This window comes from Micropterus salmoides, unplaced genomic scaffold, assembly GCF_014851395.1.
Source record: "Micropterus salmoides isolate LMB-PRFRI ecotype aquatic unplaced genomic scaffold, ASM1485139v1 Ms_hic_scaffold_11, whole genome shotgun sequence".
Taxonomy (NCBI): Eukaryota; Metazoa; Chordata; class Actinopteri; order Centrarchiformes; family Centrarchidae; genus Micropterus; species Micropterus salmoides.
This window is the reverse complement of record NW_024040152.1, coordinates 2,573,185-2,588,943: the sequence shown is the minus strand read 5'-3', so window position 1 is coordinate 2,588,943 and position 15,759 is coordinate 2,573,185. Positions and strand designations below refer to the sequence as shown.

The 15,759-nt window shown below is 41.2% G+C and overlaps 1 protein-coding gene across 3 annotated transcripts in view; it reads right to left on the bottom strand.

Annotated features, from left to right (window-relative positions):
* Positions 1 to 320: 320 nt before the first annotated feature.
* Positions 321 to 15,759, bottom strand: part of plekhf2 (pleckstrin homology domain containing, family F (with FYVE domain) member 2) — a 52,957-nt gene continuing 37,518 nt past the window's right edge. For all 3 annotated transcript variants that reach the window (XM_038710386.1, XM_038710385.1, XM_038710384.1), the window contains one exon: positions 321 to 7,686. In XM_038710386.1, coding sequence (XP_038566314.1) covers positions 6,941 to 7,675 — 735 coding nt within the window. In that variant the 5' untranslated portion in view covers positions 7,676 to 7,686 and the 3' untranslated portion in view covers positions 321 to 6,940. The remainder of the gene's footprint in view (positions 7,687 to 15,759) is intronic.

The window sequence follows — 15,759 nt, the reverse complement described above, 5'->3', positions numbered from 1 at the left end:
CACCAGACTGCAGAGGAGTTTTTTTACCCCAAGCTATCAGACTCTTAAACTCCAATTCATCCTCAGCACTGCTCCATTGATGCTTGATTATTTCTGTATATAATTACCTTTGTATTAATGTATATTGTCTGCTACGTAGCAGAAGGGAGTTATAAACTCCATTTCACTTTACAACCTGTAACGTGACAAATAAATGTACCTTGTAAATGACACCTATGATCTACATATAAAGGTCCCAGGTTTATTTGACACCAGTGAGAATCTTCCTAATGACGACAACCCCGTATTTGTAATTGAAATAAATCAACACAAGACAGCAGTCCGGCTTTAAGCAATACATTATTTATATATAATATATACTCAAAGGTTTCTGAATGAATTAGTATTGTACAATTATATGCTGGGTTACATTCTGATTGAAGCCCTTTTTAGAAGCTTTTAAAAATAATTAATATGACCCTTTCCCCCGCAAAGAAAAAGAACTACAACAAAAACTAAAAAAAAACAAAACACCGTCACATAGCGAGAGCTTTAAAAAAAAACACGAGACAGGCTCGCACAACAAAACCAAAACATGATGACCTCTCCTCCCAAGATGTCTCCTCTCATGATTTTGTATCCTCAGCAGTTTTTTTTTGTGTTTTTAAATCTCAGGATCTGCAGCTTTTCTTTAATTAAGTCACACCTGAAAACGCAGTCTAGTCTCACTAACCTGCAGCTGCGTGTTCAGACTATGAGCGACAGCTGACTCAAGGTCCACTTCCAGGGTTCTTCTGGAGCTTTCAACAAGCAGGACTTAGCATTTCTCAGCAGATGGCTCTCTCACAGATACTTCTGATTGAGAGATGGGGTTGAGAGCTCTAGAAAAACTAGTAAGTGAACCTTTTTGGGGGGTCAAACTACTATTTCTAACATGATAACGTGTTGAAATTGACTGTGTAGCCCATTCAGAGTGATCCTCATTATCTGGTTAATTCAGAAACACTCAGGACATTAAACAGAGCCGTAAATGCATGTGTCACTGTGTTATAACACCACAATGTGACGAAAGCTGGACCTAAAGAGTCTTAGAGGGTTATGCTGGGTATTGGAAAGACAGAAAACATATCTGCACTGGACTGAAGGGGTAGAAACAGTGACAGATTGCAAAAAAGCATCACAAGCAAGCCGTGCAAGCAACAATTTATAACTTAACTTCCATTTATCTGTCATAAGGAAACACACTAAATGTGTTTAACGGCTTAAAGGTAGTGATGAACAGCGGCTAACAAGAAGAAAGTGTCTGGTGTGAACCTGTTTCTTAACCTACAGTAGCACTGGTGCACTAGTTAAATGTGTACTTACTTTGCACCTGAATGCAAATACTTGGGAAACATCCTGTGAACAAGGTGATTTCAAAACTTAAGGAGGTGATGAGGAAAGTCCTCCGAACAGCGACAAAAATCAAAGCCATTGCATTTATGATTTGTTTACATTTTCCTAATCTTGTTAATATATTCAAAAGCCCGAACAGATCCTCCTGTAAAGCGTGCTGCTCACAGCGTGAACAAACTAACAGCTGGACGAGTTGCTGGAAAACGTCAGGAATGTGTGAGATTCAGTTTCTGTTTGTCTACCAGCTGACAGACTTGAGTTTTTTTTTTATTTTTCTCTTTCAGGCTGCAGCAGGAGAGACCAACGATGCGTTTAGGTGCACTTCAGAAAACAGGTGTACTCGGAGAAACCAGTTTACTACTACAGGCACATTTTGGATTTTTGCTTTATTTTTTGGTGTGTGTTCCTGAGTCAGAGCAGGCTGAGGATGCCGTGTGAGGACAGAGCTCCAAAGTGTCTGAATTTGACAAAAAGTCAAATGTTTAGCAGGGGAAATGACTTATTCAGACGTCCAGAGGCTTTCCCTGTCTGAAGTCTTTGTCCTTGCACATGCATACCTGTAAAAAGACGAATAGAAAACTGGTTTTCTCCAGGTGAATTCTGCCTGGGGGTCTCAGGTTTCTCCTCTCCCCTGCCCTGAATACAGAAACCAGTTCTTGTTCACATGACGTTTAATGAGCTTACTGGAGAAAGTTCGCCAGTAACCTGGTTACTTAAGTGCATGTAAACACACCGACTTTGTCAACAGGAGGAGTGCAAACCTGCAACCCTGCCTGAGGAACAGGGATCATTCAAACACGGATGTGGTTGGCTGGTAAACATCAGTGGTGACTTCACTTTGAAACGGCTGCAGATGCTGCTGAGATGTGACTGACATGAGGAGGAGGAGGAGGAGGAGGAAGGTGTCTGAGCACAGGGAGACCTGAAACAGCGTCATTTCAGAACTGATCTTAACTATACAACAAAATCAAATAACCCAAAGCACATCTGTACAAAATAAATCAACAGGATTAAAACATGAGGGTTCATTTTAACACATCCATCAGACTCACTGCCGACGCGACCGTATGAAGTAATCACTCAACCTGGATCAAAGTCAGTGTGCCAGCTTTGTTAAGTGCAATCCACAGCAAACCTGAGGCCGGACTTTGTGCTTCTGCGTTTTGACGGTGGAGTCGTCTCCTCCATCAGCACCACCTCGACCACAGTGAGTAATAAAGGACAGCTGGTTAGTGATCATTACCGTGTTCTTTTTTTCTCTAATCACTTAGGTTGCTTTACTGCAGCAGCACAAACCTTAAACTTAAATCTGTAAAAATCAAACGACATAAAAAGAAAACGATCCCTTTCTTCTCCCTGTTCTGCTGCTTTGAGGTGCAGTTCAGACGAGGCGTCGCTCGCCACTGCGACCTCATCAAACATGTGAAATAACAGACTGTGTACAAAGATAATGCTCCAACTGTTTGCAGTCAAAATGTAGATAAACATCTGGAGACACTTGTGGGAGTGCCACATGTAAAGGTTGAGCTGTTCAGCTTCTGTTATGATGCAGCTACAACTTGTTTTGTTTCCCTGGTTGATCTCAGGTAAAGGTGAAATAACATGGTTCCTGTTTCCAGTGATGAACTCAGAGACATCTCATCACTTTTACTGTTTTGTATTTTAAAGCAACTCTCTGAAGAGTTTCATTCCAACATCTGAGCTGTTCCTGAAGCACTTCAGCTCCTCAGTTTTAATTAACAAAGGGCTTAATGGGTCCAAAAACGTTAAAATGACCTCTGACAGTGGAAACTAAAAAAAAAAAAAAAAAAAAAACGCACATTCATTTGAGAAGAGATCTGATCTGTCAGACCTGGTCCAACAAACCCAAAACAGAGCAAGAACACCAGCAGCATCAGGATGCGGATCACTCTCCGTCTGCCTCAAATGACACGTTTTCCTCCTGTGATGAAAAGACACCCCACATGATCAGAGCGGATCCAGTCAGGTATGACCGGCTGTCTGCACAGAAGTGTTTCAGTTGTGTGTTTCATGGACGTCTGACGGGAACGGAGATCTGAATCTGAGGATCGTAACGGCCAACACCGGCCTGAGGAACAGATCATATCTCGCAGCAACACAAACTGCTTTATTAAAGAACTTTCGAGTTCAGTTCACAGGTGCTTGAATGTATTCAAATTACACGAGGACGGAGAACTGCAGCTGTTGCGACACACCTGCTGTAGACCAGAACTGAAATCATTCCCTTGTTCACTTCTCCCTTTACAATAAAATTATACACTGTTGAGCAGTAAATTGAGATTTCATACACTCCCTCTTGTGTCACACGCCTGTTTATTTTTGCATCTACAAAAATGTGATACCTTACATGGTGGAACTGTTAGCAGGAAGCACTTTTACTTTTCAAAGTGCCGTTTAAAGAGCAGAAATTTGGTAAACAGGGAGTAAAGAGGGTGTGACAACCTTTATTTTATAATTTGACAGGTGCCATTTGATGAACGCATCCCACACCAGCTGTGCTGTACAGTAGCTGGATGTGTCCATCAAGAGAGCAAATATTTTTTGAGAGTTGAGGTGCAACGATGACGCACATTAAGGCCGATTTATATATCTGCGTCGAGTGTAGGCTCTGCAATTACAACACCAAAACGTTGGCTGGCGGTGGGGTATCTATGTTCCACTGTGTTGACTTTCTTCTTCTTCTGCGTTGGAGTAGGCTACTACAAACAATGACGACTGAAACTGAGCGGATCATGTTGGAGTTGGAGTTGAAGCTGAGCGGAGCAGTTACTTTTAGTGTAATTACTAAACACAGATCCAAGAGAAGGCGTCGGAGGAGATGGTGTGTACGACCCTTGAACCGATGGAGGCAGAAGGAGGAAATGCGATGCTACCAAGCCTACCAATAACTGCAACGTATAGTTACATATTTAGGGGAGGTGCGCGTCAGGGTACGGTGCAGATTTGACGCCTTAAAGATGCTGCTGGTGTGTATTGCCCTTTGCGACATGCAGTGAGACCACAGGACCCTTCTTGACCCAATCAAACTGAATATAATTTGGACCAGGACTGATTGTCCCAGTAGTATCAGAGTCCTAGGCCTTGTCTCGGAACTAAATGGACCTGCGAAGCCCTTTAAAATGCCTTCCTGGGAAGAAAATTAACTGAAAACTAATTTAATCATTTGCTAATTTGTTAAAAATGTTTTTGGCTCCCAAAACGACCCGTGCCCACTTGTAAAGACTGATCACATTTTTGAAACTTCAGGAATATAGGTCAGTGTGAGATGAGTCATCCGGCCCGCAGGAATGAAACCCTTCACGAGTCACTGGGAAGAGAAACTCCGGCTGAAACTGATGACTTGAACATCTGTGAGTAACTGAACCTGAACGCTCTGCAGTTCACTACTAATTCCCCTGCCTTTTCACTTCCTGGTTCAGTGTCTGATCACATGATTTAGGACACAAACATGTCACATGATCAGTAGACTGTGCTTTTCAGAGGAAAGTTCTGCTTATGAAAACAAAAAGGGAAAGAAGAGAGAAGAGGACACGAGAAAAGGAAGGAGGGCACGCACGGCCACGTTCGCTTGTGTTAGCGCCGACCGTGGAGAGAAAGTTCCAGCAGGCGGGAGGAGCACAGTTCAGAAAAGGGTGCGTTTGTTTTGTGGCCCTGTGACCTCAGAGCAGCGCAGGGAAGCGTCGCTGACAGGAAGACGATGCAATGATTTCCTGACTATTTATTTTCCAGTAAATGCCAATTACCTAAACTACTGCGCAAGTTATTACACAAACTATGATGCAAGACAAGATCATGTGATTTTAAAAAGAAAACACAAGCAGGCCCTAAGACTTCCTTTTTATTGCATTTCACGTCACTCATTCCACTGGAATGTCAGTGTTTGAGAGCACCTTAGCTGCTGATCCCTGAATCTATCTGAAGCATTACATGATTCCTGATCCAAACTTAAATGAGACATTAAATCACAGCTCCAGCCAAAATTTCATGAATCCATCTAACCTGCAAACAAAATTTGTGGGAGTTTCCATCCGTGACGGAGGAGGAAACTTCCAGCTTCTACATTTAGGCCTCCTCCACTAGAAGAACTTTACGAGCCGGAACTTAAAACGAGCAGCCACTATATTCTGATTCAGGATGTGGGTTTTACAGCCTTGCTGGGGAGGACTTTCCTAATTTAATTACATTTCCCACTAACATTTACAATGTTTACATGTATCTTTGGAGAATAATAACTCTGCTAACGCTATAACTCATTTCATCTTGAGGAAAACAAAATCTCTAATAAATGACCGCTGGGCTTCCTGCAGTCTGTTCTACCCCTGGTTTCTTCACCATCACCTCCTTGCCTTGTGACAAGCAGTTCGAAGCAGAGAGGGAGATCGCCCCACTTCTTCCATTGTTCTGAACTTCACTCGCCTGCAAAACAGACTTATATAAACTCATATAAACTTTCTGGTATGTAAGTGGACACATGGAGGCCAGGTTCAGGAAGCTCAAACTGAAAAATCTAGAAAACGCTCAAACATATTCTCTTTCTAGAGCGATAGGTTTAAGTGTTTTTGTCTGGTAAAACAAAAACTCTTCAGGAAAAGTCCTAATTGAGCTCTCCCTGTCTGTCGGACGGCCAGTAACCTCCCCTCTCTTCTGTTTACAGCACACACTCAAAAAACCAAGCAACAACTCCATCCTGTGTAATGCGTTTCAGAGTAAAACTATCATGAAGCCCCTGTTTTATAGCAGTCTGGATTCATTAACAAATAACCTTTTTCTTACTGAAGGCTGAGCTCAAGTGTTCTACAAGGCACTACGTGACAGTATAGGTGATGGGAAGAGTTAGCTTTTAGAGCGGACGCTTAGCGAACCACACAAACTCACTGTGTCAGAAGAAACTATATTAGGTCAACTAGAAAAGCGTGACATCAACATTTTGTTGTTTATGAAAAGGGATATTTGCTTTAGCTCCACATTTTGCTGGTGATCAAACTTCTATTACAAAAAAAGCCCTGTTTGTTGCTATACCTGAAGGACAGAGGACATAAAAGGTTAGAGCCCAAACATTTGCTTTTCCCTGCAGAAATTACAAGCAATCACCTTGTGTAGTTCACGGCCATAAAAGAAAAAAGAAAAAGAGTGGATTAACAAAAGCCTCTCAGATGAAATGAACTTCAGCAGAGGGAAGGGGGTGTTTCTCATCAGCACCATTGTGTTCTGTAGTGACTAATTGCAGTCTAATTAAGGGTGACGAGATTAGGGGGCGGACTGAGCAAAGTGGAAGCCATGAAGAGTCACAACGTTTCCTCGAAATCCTGCTGGTCACCCAGTTAATTCCACATTTCATTCTTTAAATCACTGTGTTCAGGAAAATATTTATCCCTGCTGGAATTAGAGAAAAAAAAAAAGAAAATATTTTGGTTTGATATAGAAACTGAATTAATCCTCGGAGGTGGAATTCATCTCACGGTGGAGCATGATTCGATCATCTGGGAGGAGAAAGAAACCTCCTTGACGTGGGACGAGGCAGGCCACCGGGAGGACGTTACGATCCTCAGTCACTGCTGTCTTCTTCGTCGTCATCGTCCGACATGTTGTTGAACTTTGACCCCAGGCGACCGATGGAGTCTGAACGCGGCGCGAGGCCTTCTGACGTCAGCTGCACGAAGCAGTACTCGCAGACACGGACGGGTTTGGACGACTGGCTGGGCAGGAGGTATTTCTTCTCTGAGCACGGCCCGCAAACCACGAAGCCGCACTTCCTGCAGTGGTGGCGGCGGCTGACCGGCGTAAACTTCACCTTCTGGCAGCGCATGCACACGGTCGCCTCCGAGTCGGGCACCCAGACGGCCGCATGCTCGCCCGTCGGGGCCTTGCCGCTCTTCTGCAGCAAGTCTCCCACGCACTTCCCTATGTGGTTCATCCACTCTGACTTCTCTGTGGCGGTGGCAGCATAGACGGCGAAGGACTTGGTGGGAGTCTTGATGAGCCAGCCGTTGCGCAGGTCGCCTTCGTCCGGCACCGTGTCGATGGTGACGCTCTCCAGCGGGATGATGTGCTGCTTGTTGTACTTCTTCTTCTGGATGACGATGTTGCCGTAGACCAGGATGTCGTTGAAGAGGAAGAACTGGCGCGCCTTGGGCTTCTTGCGGCAGAGTTTGGTGAGGACGCCCTCGCCGATCAGCACGCGCCCGGGGATGGCCAGCGGCTGGCCGGCAGCGCCAAAGCAGCCCTCCACCACCGCAATCCGCTTGGAGTTGGCCTCGCTGTTCGCAAGCCGGTCCACCATCTTCACCTCACCTGGAGGAAAAACAAAGCGAGGAAGGTTTGAGGATTTTTAGGTTAAAGGAAAAACATTTTTAATCAACAGCTCTTTTGTTTAAATCAGTGATTCTGAAAATTCTTCTTTTTCATAAGTTCATAAGAGCAATTTTGTAAACGCAGCACCAAATGCTTACAGATCTACAAGGAGTGCAGCAAGAGGTGACTGCATTGTCCCGTTGAGGAAAAGTGCCCTCAGACAAACGTGAATGGAACCTCATCCCAATTCACATTAGGAATTTGCGCTTCTATTTAATTTAACTTAAAGAAGTGGCTAACAGGTAGTCAGGACTGTCAACATCACATTTGACATGAAATCTCGAAGCTACCTTGTCTTCTCTGTCCTGCCTGCTTGTGCTTCTTGTGCTATGCCTCTGAGGTTGTCTGGCTCATTTGTGTTTAGATTGTCCCAGCTATATTGGTTTTGGTGCATATCCAAAAAACGTTTGTTATACGGACCGACAGTTTGGCTTGTGTGTGTGTGTATGTGTGTGTAGGTGGTGTTGTTGATATGAGGGGTTTATATGTTGGTTAGTAATTTGTTTATAAATTCATAGTAATTTTTTTCTTGTATTAACCTGTATGTACTATCTTAATCCTTTTAATTTTTTTGTCCAGGGACAGCAGATGTAAAATAGCCTTTTGGCTAATTCTGGCACACTACACATTTATTTATGTATTATTCGTGTGTGTATATTCCCTGGTAAATAAACCTGAAATAAATAAATAAGACTGTCTCAAGATGAATATATAAATTTATTATTATTTATAATTATTATTATTTATGAATAATATTGTTTTTTCCATCTTGTACTTTACATACTGTGTCGTTAAGCAATTAATCTTGCAAACCTGATTCACCTTGAAAGCATCAGAGCTCAGCTTTTTATTGATCCCATGTGAATCTGGTTCAACTGCCTAGTTTAAGGACCACTGTGTTAATGATTAATACATTTCATGTTTTCACAATCACGCTTTCCCCCCTGCTGGATAGCAGTACAAGCAAATTGGACTACAAGGCTTAAATAAGAAAATATGTCTGCTCCTGTGATGTATTTTACACGGCTTAAATTCTCCATAAATCAAGATAGCCCATAATAAATTGATTATAATAGATTAAGGATATTGAGCAGAGCAGTCAGGAATGTGAAATTACTCAAGCGGTCATCAGTGTAAGCCAATTAGAGGTAAAAACTTTTTCCATAATAATATTTTCCTTGTCATAATGTGATTAAAAAAAAACACAAGGTGCAGTTTTCTGTTCAATGCTGAATCTGTTATGCTGTAATCAATTGTAATCAATTAAAAGTAGCCCAACACTTTTCCCACAACATCTTGGTTATACCGTCTGTATTTGTTCCTCTACTAAAATCCCACACAAAGTCACTATTTTACTATCATTTCCCTTGTTGTATCTCATCACTGTCCCTCCAATGCAAAATACGTCAAAATTACCACAACTGTCTGACCAATGAAGGTCACATTTTAAAACGTTCACACACCCGCCATGTGTTGGCTGCGTGCCACATGATCTGTTTTCTGAGTGGTTTAGATTAGATCTGTAAAATTTCACTTCATGCAGACATTTGCAGATCACACTGATTAGAAAACCTCAGATGTTCCTCCTGTGTTGGGTTGAGGCTGCAGTGTGATAACGAGCATGCAAAAATGGATGTTGCAGTATGCTGATAGAATGCTGTTAGAAAGCATAACCAGATAGGAATATTTGTAACCTGCAGCCCTGTGAACAGGTGTGGAAATTAACAACTGCCAAGTGCCAAACGCGGGTAAATGTGTGAAGGCTAATTAGCAGCAGGCCGGCGTTCTTGCAGGTTGTATGTCGCACTTAAATTGGTAAATTGGAAGGTTAAAGCTGAATGATAAAGCATGATTAAGAGTGAGCAGTGATGAGATTTACGTTAAGAAACAATATACTTGTTGTCTTAAGTACATTTAATAGCATTAATGTAATTTTGCTTCAAATTGCACTCCGGCCTCTTCTTTTGTATTCGACATAATACTTTATTATCTCAAGTAAAAGGACTGAAACAAATGTACGCATGACCCAAAAAGGCAATTTATTATTTTGGTCGGTAAAAAATATGTTTGGTCGGTGGATTTTTTCATCCACCAGTCCCACTGGCAGGTGAAAAAACAAGTTAATTTCCACCCCTGCCCGTGAACCACTGTCGTAGGACTGAAAACCATGAAGTTACCTCGCTAACCTCAAATCCTTCTTCCTAGTATCTGGATATAAATGCCTATCTTCAGTCTCGTATGAGAAGATTATTGTAAACACATCCATTTTTAAATAATAATTTTAAGTGCACAGAGGATCAACTTTTTCTTTTAACTACAAAGTGGATTAAATCCACTGAGCAATTCCTGAACATTTACCAAGCTTTTATAAAGCCCTTTCTGTATATTTTGTTTTTGTGAACAGTTCAACCTTGCTCTCAGTGTGTGCTTGGTGTTGATAAAAGGTTTCACTTTGAATGACTCCACTTCTGAAGAGGATTCAGCTATGAGACTAAAGAGGAAGGACTGAGGCCCTGATGGCAACAGAGCTCAGCTCATCGGCAGCGCCCGGCCTTTCGGCTTTTCTAACAGCGCAAAAGAGGAGGTCAAAGGTCACTGATGATGGAGATGGAAGGGATGCCGCTCTCTGGCGACCCCCGAGGGTCGAGTGCAGAGATGTGACCTCAGAAAGATGCTCACATGCAGGGTGATGTATAATACAGACACAAACTCCACTCTGACTTGTTCACTTTGTCGTTTTCCTTTCCACTGCAGTGAATGCTGGTTAATTTTATCTGGTGCTCATTCGGCCCTAATGGACCTTCTTGCTGTGAGGCTGCGTGACTGACCACTGATACACCAAGCTCAGTTGTGTAAATGAAGAAATACAACACCAACACAGCCTTAAATATCACCAGAGTACCTAAGTAAAAGTACTAATACCACACTGTGAAAATACTACCTAGAAAAAGTACAATCCCTGCATTAAAAACCTTAAAGGTGTTATTAATGACACTCGCGCTCCGTAGGTGTGAGCAAGCATCATCCTGGGTCTCAGCCAAACAGTGACGTGATATAACGTGAAACGCTGAAACAAGCACTGAATGCTAAAAAATGTATAACAATGGTATTTAGAACTTTTGCTCTGGGTAATGTTTTATTGGCACCATTGGCTCCATATTTCTGAGGATCTATCAACCATCTCCAGGCAGAGGACATTTAGGGGAATCATGTTTTCTGATGGCTCTTTCAGAGGTGTGTCAAGCAGGCTACAGACTCTTTTAATGTCGTTCAGAATTTTTCAAAGTAAAAGCTCAGTTCAACTCAAATGCTGCATTACAGTAAACAAGCTTCTCGCGCTTTTATTTTGTAGGCAAAACCACTAAAGAGGAAGTCATTATGTGAGTAAATGTTGCCGTCATGACAGATCTATTTCAAAGTATTTATTTATTTATATTTTTTGCTGCTATCAAAGCACCGTAATCTCTCCTTGTCAATGTTAGTATAAACTTTATCTAATATGCGTGGTTTATAATGGACTGTGGTGCAGAAACAGTAACAGTGTTTCACACTCTTGGTTTATATTTTCCATGTTATCTGTCTGTGGCCAAGTCACAATAACATATGGTTTTACTGAATAATTAAGTAAATATAATTTAACTTAATGAATCTACCTAAACAAACCTCATTTCTTGACTGGCCGCTCTGCTGTCTCAGAAGAGACACCTTTTGTGCTGTGTCAGCCACCGTAGCTGTCCTACGCTCTTTGAAAGGTTAGGGGGCAGTGGTAGACTGGACAGGTGGTTGCAATTCACAACCCTTGACACTAGATGCCACTAAATCTTACACACTGAACCTTTAAGGCATAAATCGTTTATTTCACTCTCACAATAAATTAGAACATGCGCATACACAAGTCCATCAATCGGAGGTAAAGTTACACAGACTAAATTCAGGTTTGCTCTTCCTGCTAGACTTCAAAGAGACAAATGTTACCAATAAACAAGCTCTTGAGTCTGTGATGTGTGTTTGTAAGTGGGTGAACTGCTTTCAAACAAACTGCAGAAGTCAACTAACTGTAACACAAAGGAAACAAAGTGTAAGTGTAATTGCAACCTTGGTTTCTTGCCCTTTTCAAAAGAAACCACAGAGCTAGAAACTATGCTAATTAGCCAGCACAAGCCAGAGCAGCCTGGGCCGGGCTCCCCAGTGATCTGCAGACTAATAACCCACAGAGTGAGCTGCTGCTGAAAGCCCTGGAGAGGACAGAGGGGCTGCTGATATGTCAAACCTGTTAGCGAGGGCTCGTTGCCCACCGCCGAGGCAACTGGCCAACCAGCTCCCATGAGCAGACAGATGAGGCCACGAAGAGCAACGGCTCCGGGGAGAGAAAGGCATAAATACAGGCTGGAGGCACTCAACCCAGTAATCAAACTGAGACAGAGTGGGATGAAACGGACTCAAATTGCAAAGAAAATACAGCATGAAACAACAAAAAAAAAAGGATCTCTCTTTGCTCTGCTGTGACAAATGTGTCAGCGACAACAACCTGCAGCAAAGCCAGGAAGAGTAATTCGAGGACATAATCATCAGTGGCTGGGCCAATACACAGATTTAATAAACAAAAATGAAACACTATTTCATAAAACTGATTAATTTATCATCTTACACCGAGCTCAATTCAATTGGTTTGTCTGTCTGACTTGCTAACAGCTTGTAAACTGAAGCTCTCGTACTTTGGGTGGAAAAAATTATATGAAACATAAATAAATTATCAAAATTGTAGCTGATTAACTTTCTGTTGATTTACTGATTAATTGACTAATTGCTTCAGCTCTATACTTTAAATTTAAGGGCTTATAATGAGAGACCTCCATGGTTTGACTGTTTAATTGGGGAGCAAAGCAAGGTGTTAAAAAATGTAAATGTCTTCTGTGCACATTATACTTAATTGTAATAAGAGAAATACTGTTCTCTCTCTCTCTCACACACACACACACACAAATAATTATTTCAATTATGTTAACATGGATCAAAGTAGCCCAGGCTCTCTTTTAACCCATATGACAGACTAATTAAAAATTAAAAATATATTTGTTTCCCGCTCCCAGCTAACTGCCTCCAGTGTATCTTTAATTATCTTAATTATCAAATGCATAAGTCAAGTCATGAATGGAATATAGAAAATATGATTGTATATGGCGGTTACAATTTCCATGTCTTGCCCTGATTTCCAGACCACCAGTACTTGAGATAACAGCTTTAAAATGAAGCTGCTATGTCAAGTACCTGAGCCAGGTAAAAAATATTACCAGCATCACACACTAGTCCTGGACGAGTTGCAGTAGTATGAATCCTTCAAGAAACATGGCATAAATTAAGCATTTATTGAACTTCAAAAAGCTGGATTTCCTTGATCTTGCAAAACGAAATAAAACGTATTAAAATATCAACATTATAATACACAATGTAATATAAAGACTTATTCAATATATGGTGTGTATTATTGTGTTGAGAAAGGACTGCTGAAATGCGACTCACTTTTTGTCTTTTTAAAGCGCTTATTGTTTGTTTTTTAAACCAGCTTACTTAAAAAAAATACCAAGTATTTATTCATTATCCATTTATCACTGAAGATTTTATTATTTATTTAAAATTAAACATCTCTGTCAAAACACTGTGTTAAGTTATTTTGTTTAACTTATGTTTTTGTTTTGTTTTATTTTATTATTAACTTAAATTTAAGTCTCTATTACAAGAGAGAAGTGTCTTAAATGGCAGCGTAGAGTAGATTATGCAAATATGTTCATTAGAATTAGTACAGATTAAACACAGTTTCTATTTTACCTATATTTAGAGTCAGTGTTCAGACTATACCATAGCTTTGAGGAGTGCCCAGTTTTTTTCCCTCCCAGGATGGGGGGGGTCAGGCTGTGATTCTTACTGCTGAATCATTAATAGCTGCAAGCATGTAGCCTGGGGCTGACTGTAAAAGTATCAGGCATGTTTGTCTTATGTTATTGTTGTTGTTTTTGTTGTTATTAGTATCGACAGCTGCAGCTTTTTCGACCTGACCTTTCTTTTCTCCCTGAGGGGGAAGAATTTAGAAAGTTGACGTGACGCTGCGAGAGCCCCCAGCTGCAGTAGTGCATGGATCATGCCAAATATTCATCCAGCCAGAGGGAATGTTCACAGCACGTCGGCCGCTCTGGTGACAACCCGTCACTCGGAGAGGGATTGAGGCGGTGGAGCGACCAACCCGTTGCGGACTCTGTGATCGTTCCCTCTGGCTGGCTGAAGTCTGACGCTCCGCATGATCCATGATGATATAGAAATGTGATAGCTGTGATATTTTCTTCCTATGCTTTGCATGCACAGGAGCGTGAGGAAAACGTTACTGTGGAGGATGCAGTGGACTAAATATGACAAAAACTATGTCTCTCTGGTCTATGCACTGATTTGAAAGCTCAAACACAAGCCAGTCTCATGGATTAGCATTTTTATACTGCTTTTATATTTTTATACTTAATTCAGCTGCTTTAACTTAATATCATGTGCCACAGACTACTACCCTGACTCTAGCAGGTACAGATGATAAGTGCTGCATAGAAATCAGAGAGAAAGGAAGAAGATGAAAGGCTATTTTTGTACATGGGTAGTTATGGTAATGCTCAGCTGGGGTTTGTTGTTGTGAATGCCAATGCAGTCCAAGCTGTGCTACCTTGGGTTACAGGAACAGCGGCGGCTTTAGATAAGCCCAATGATTAATTCATTAGGAGCGCCGTTCTCTCTCTCTCATCTTACAATGTCCAGCCATTTATACTGCCAGAACTGAATCAGATAAAACCTTCTCCCCCAAAAACACAACAAACACAGTGGTCATAACACACTTTGCTCTCCATCAGAGGCAGGACAAAGAGGGTTGCCATTTGTCCTTTAGACGCAATTAACCTGTTGCTCGTTGAAAAAAGGAAACTGTCGTCTTTGTGAGATTAGCTCAAAAGCTACTAGAGACGGGCCCCTAAAAGAGTGTTAACAAGTCTTGTTTTTGAATTTGTCCTGCTGTCTAGTTAGCCAGTACAGAGTCACCCTTTAAAAAGCAATAAAAGAATCTTCAGCTTGTGCTTGTTGATGCTTTGCCTTCCTCAAGAGTGGAAGAGGGCTCTCCTGAACCTCAGTAAAAGCTGAAATAAGTCGAATTATTTTTAATCTAATTAAGTTTGAATTATCTACGTTAGATACGTCACTATTTATTACAAACACGCAGGTTAGGGCTGGGCGATACGGCCAAAGATGTTATCACAATAAAAAGTTTCATATCATTTGATATCAATAATTATCACAATAACTGTCAAATCTTTCAGGTTTAAAGGCTGAATTTTGCTCCTGAGTGAAAGTTGAAGGAACCAGGTAGTTAATTGTGGTTTTAAACTTTTCTTTATGGTCAGAACAAACAGTGGATTTTTTTCAACAAATATGCGCGAGTAAAATTAAGTAAAAGCTTTTTTTTCCCCAGTCCCTTTTCCTCAACAAAATATCTTAATAGAAAAATTAAGTTTTTATTAATTTGTTAAATCAAACATTTATTGAACATTTGTTATATTGCTATTGAGAAAAAGTATATTGTGATAATTATTGTTATTGTTTAATTGTCCAGTCCTACCTGAAAGAGTATTAAAAAGTCTTGAATTTGTCCCGCTGCCTGGTTAGCCGGAACAGAGTCACCATAATCAAGCAATAAAAATACCTTATTATACTCATATTATTATTAATCTAATCACGTTTGTGTCTGAAAGTGTGACCACCTGTAACTGATATTCCTGCCAGTTATCCTAATCTTTCATTTGCACTGCAATACCAAAGCCACACATTTCTTCCCTTGGCCTCCCAGCGTCAGTAGAAGGTAAACTACTGTAAAGAAGGGTTTATAGATGTGTGTGAAGCGGTTATGGTGCAGGTTTGGAGCCTGTGCACGTACAGTTTTACCATGCGAACACAGCAAGAACTGGGTTGGGTCAACTTGGGCTGCTTGTT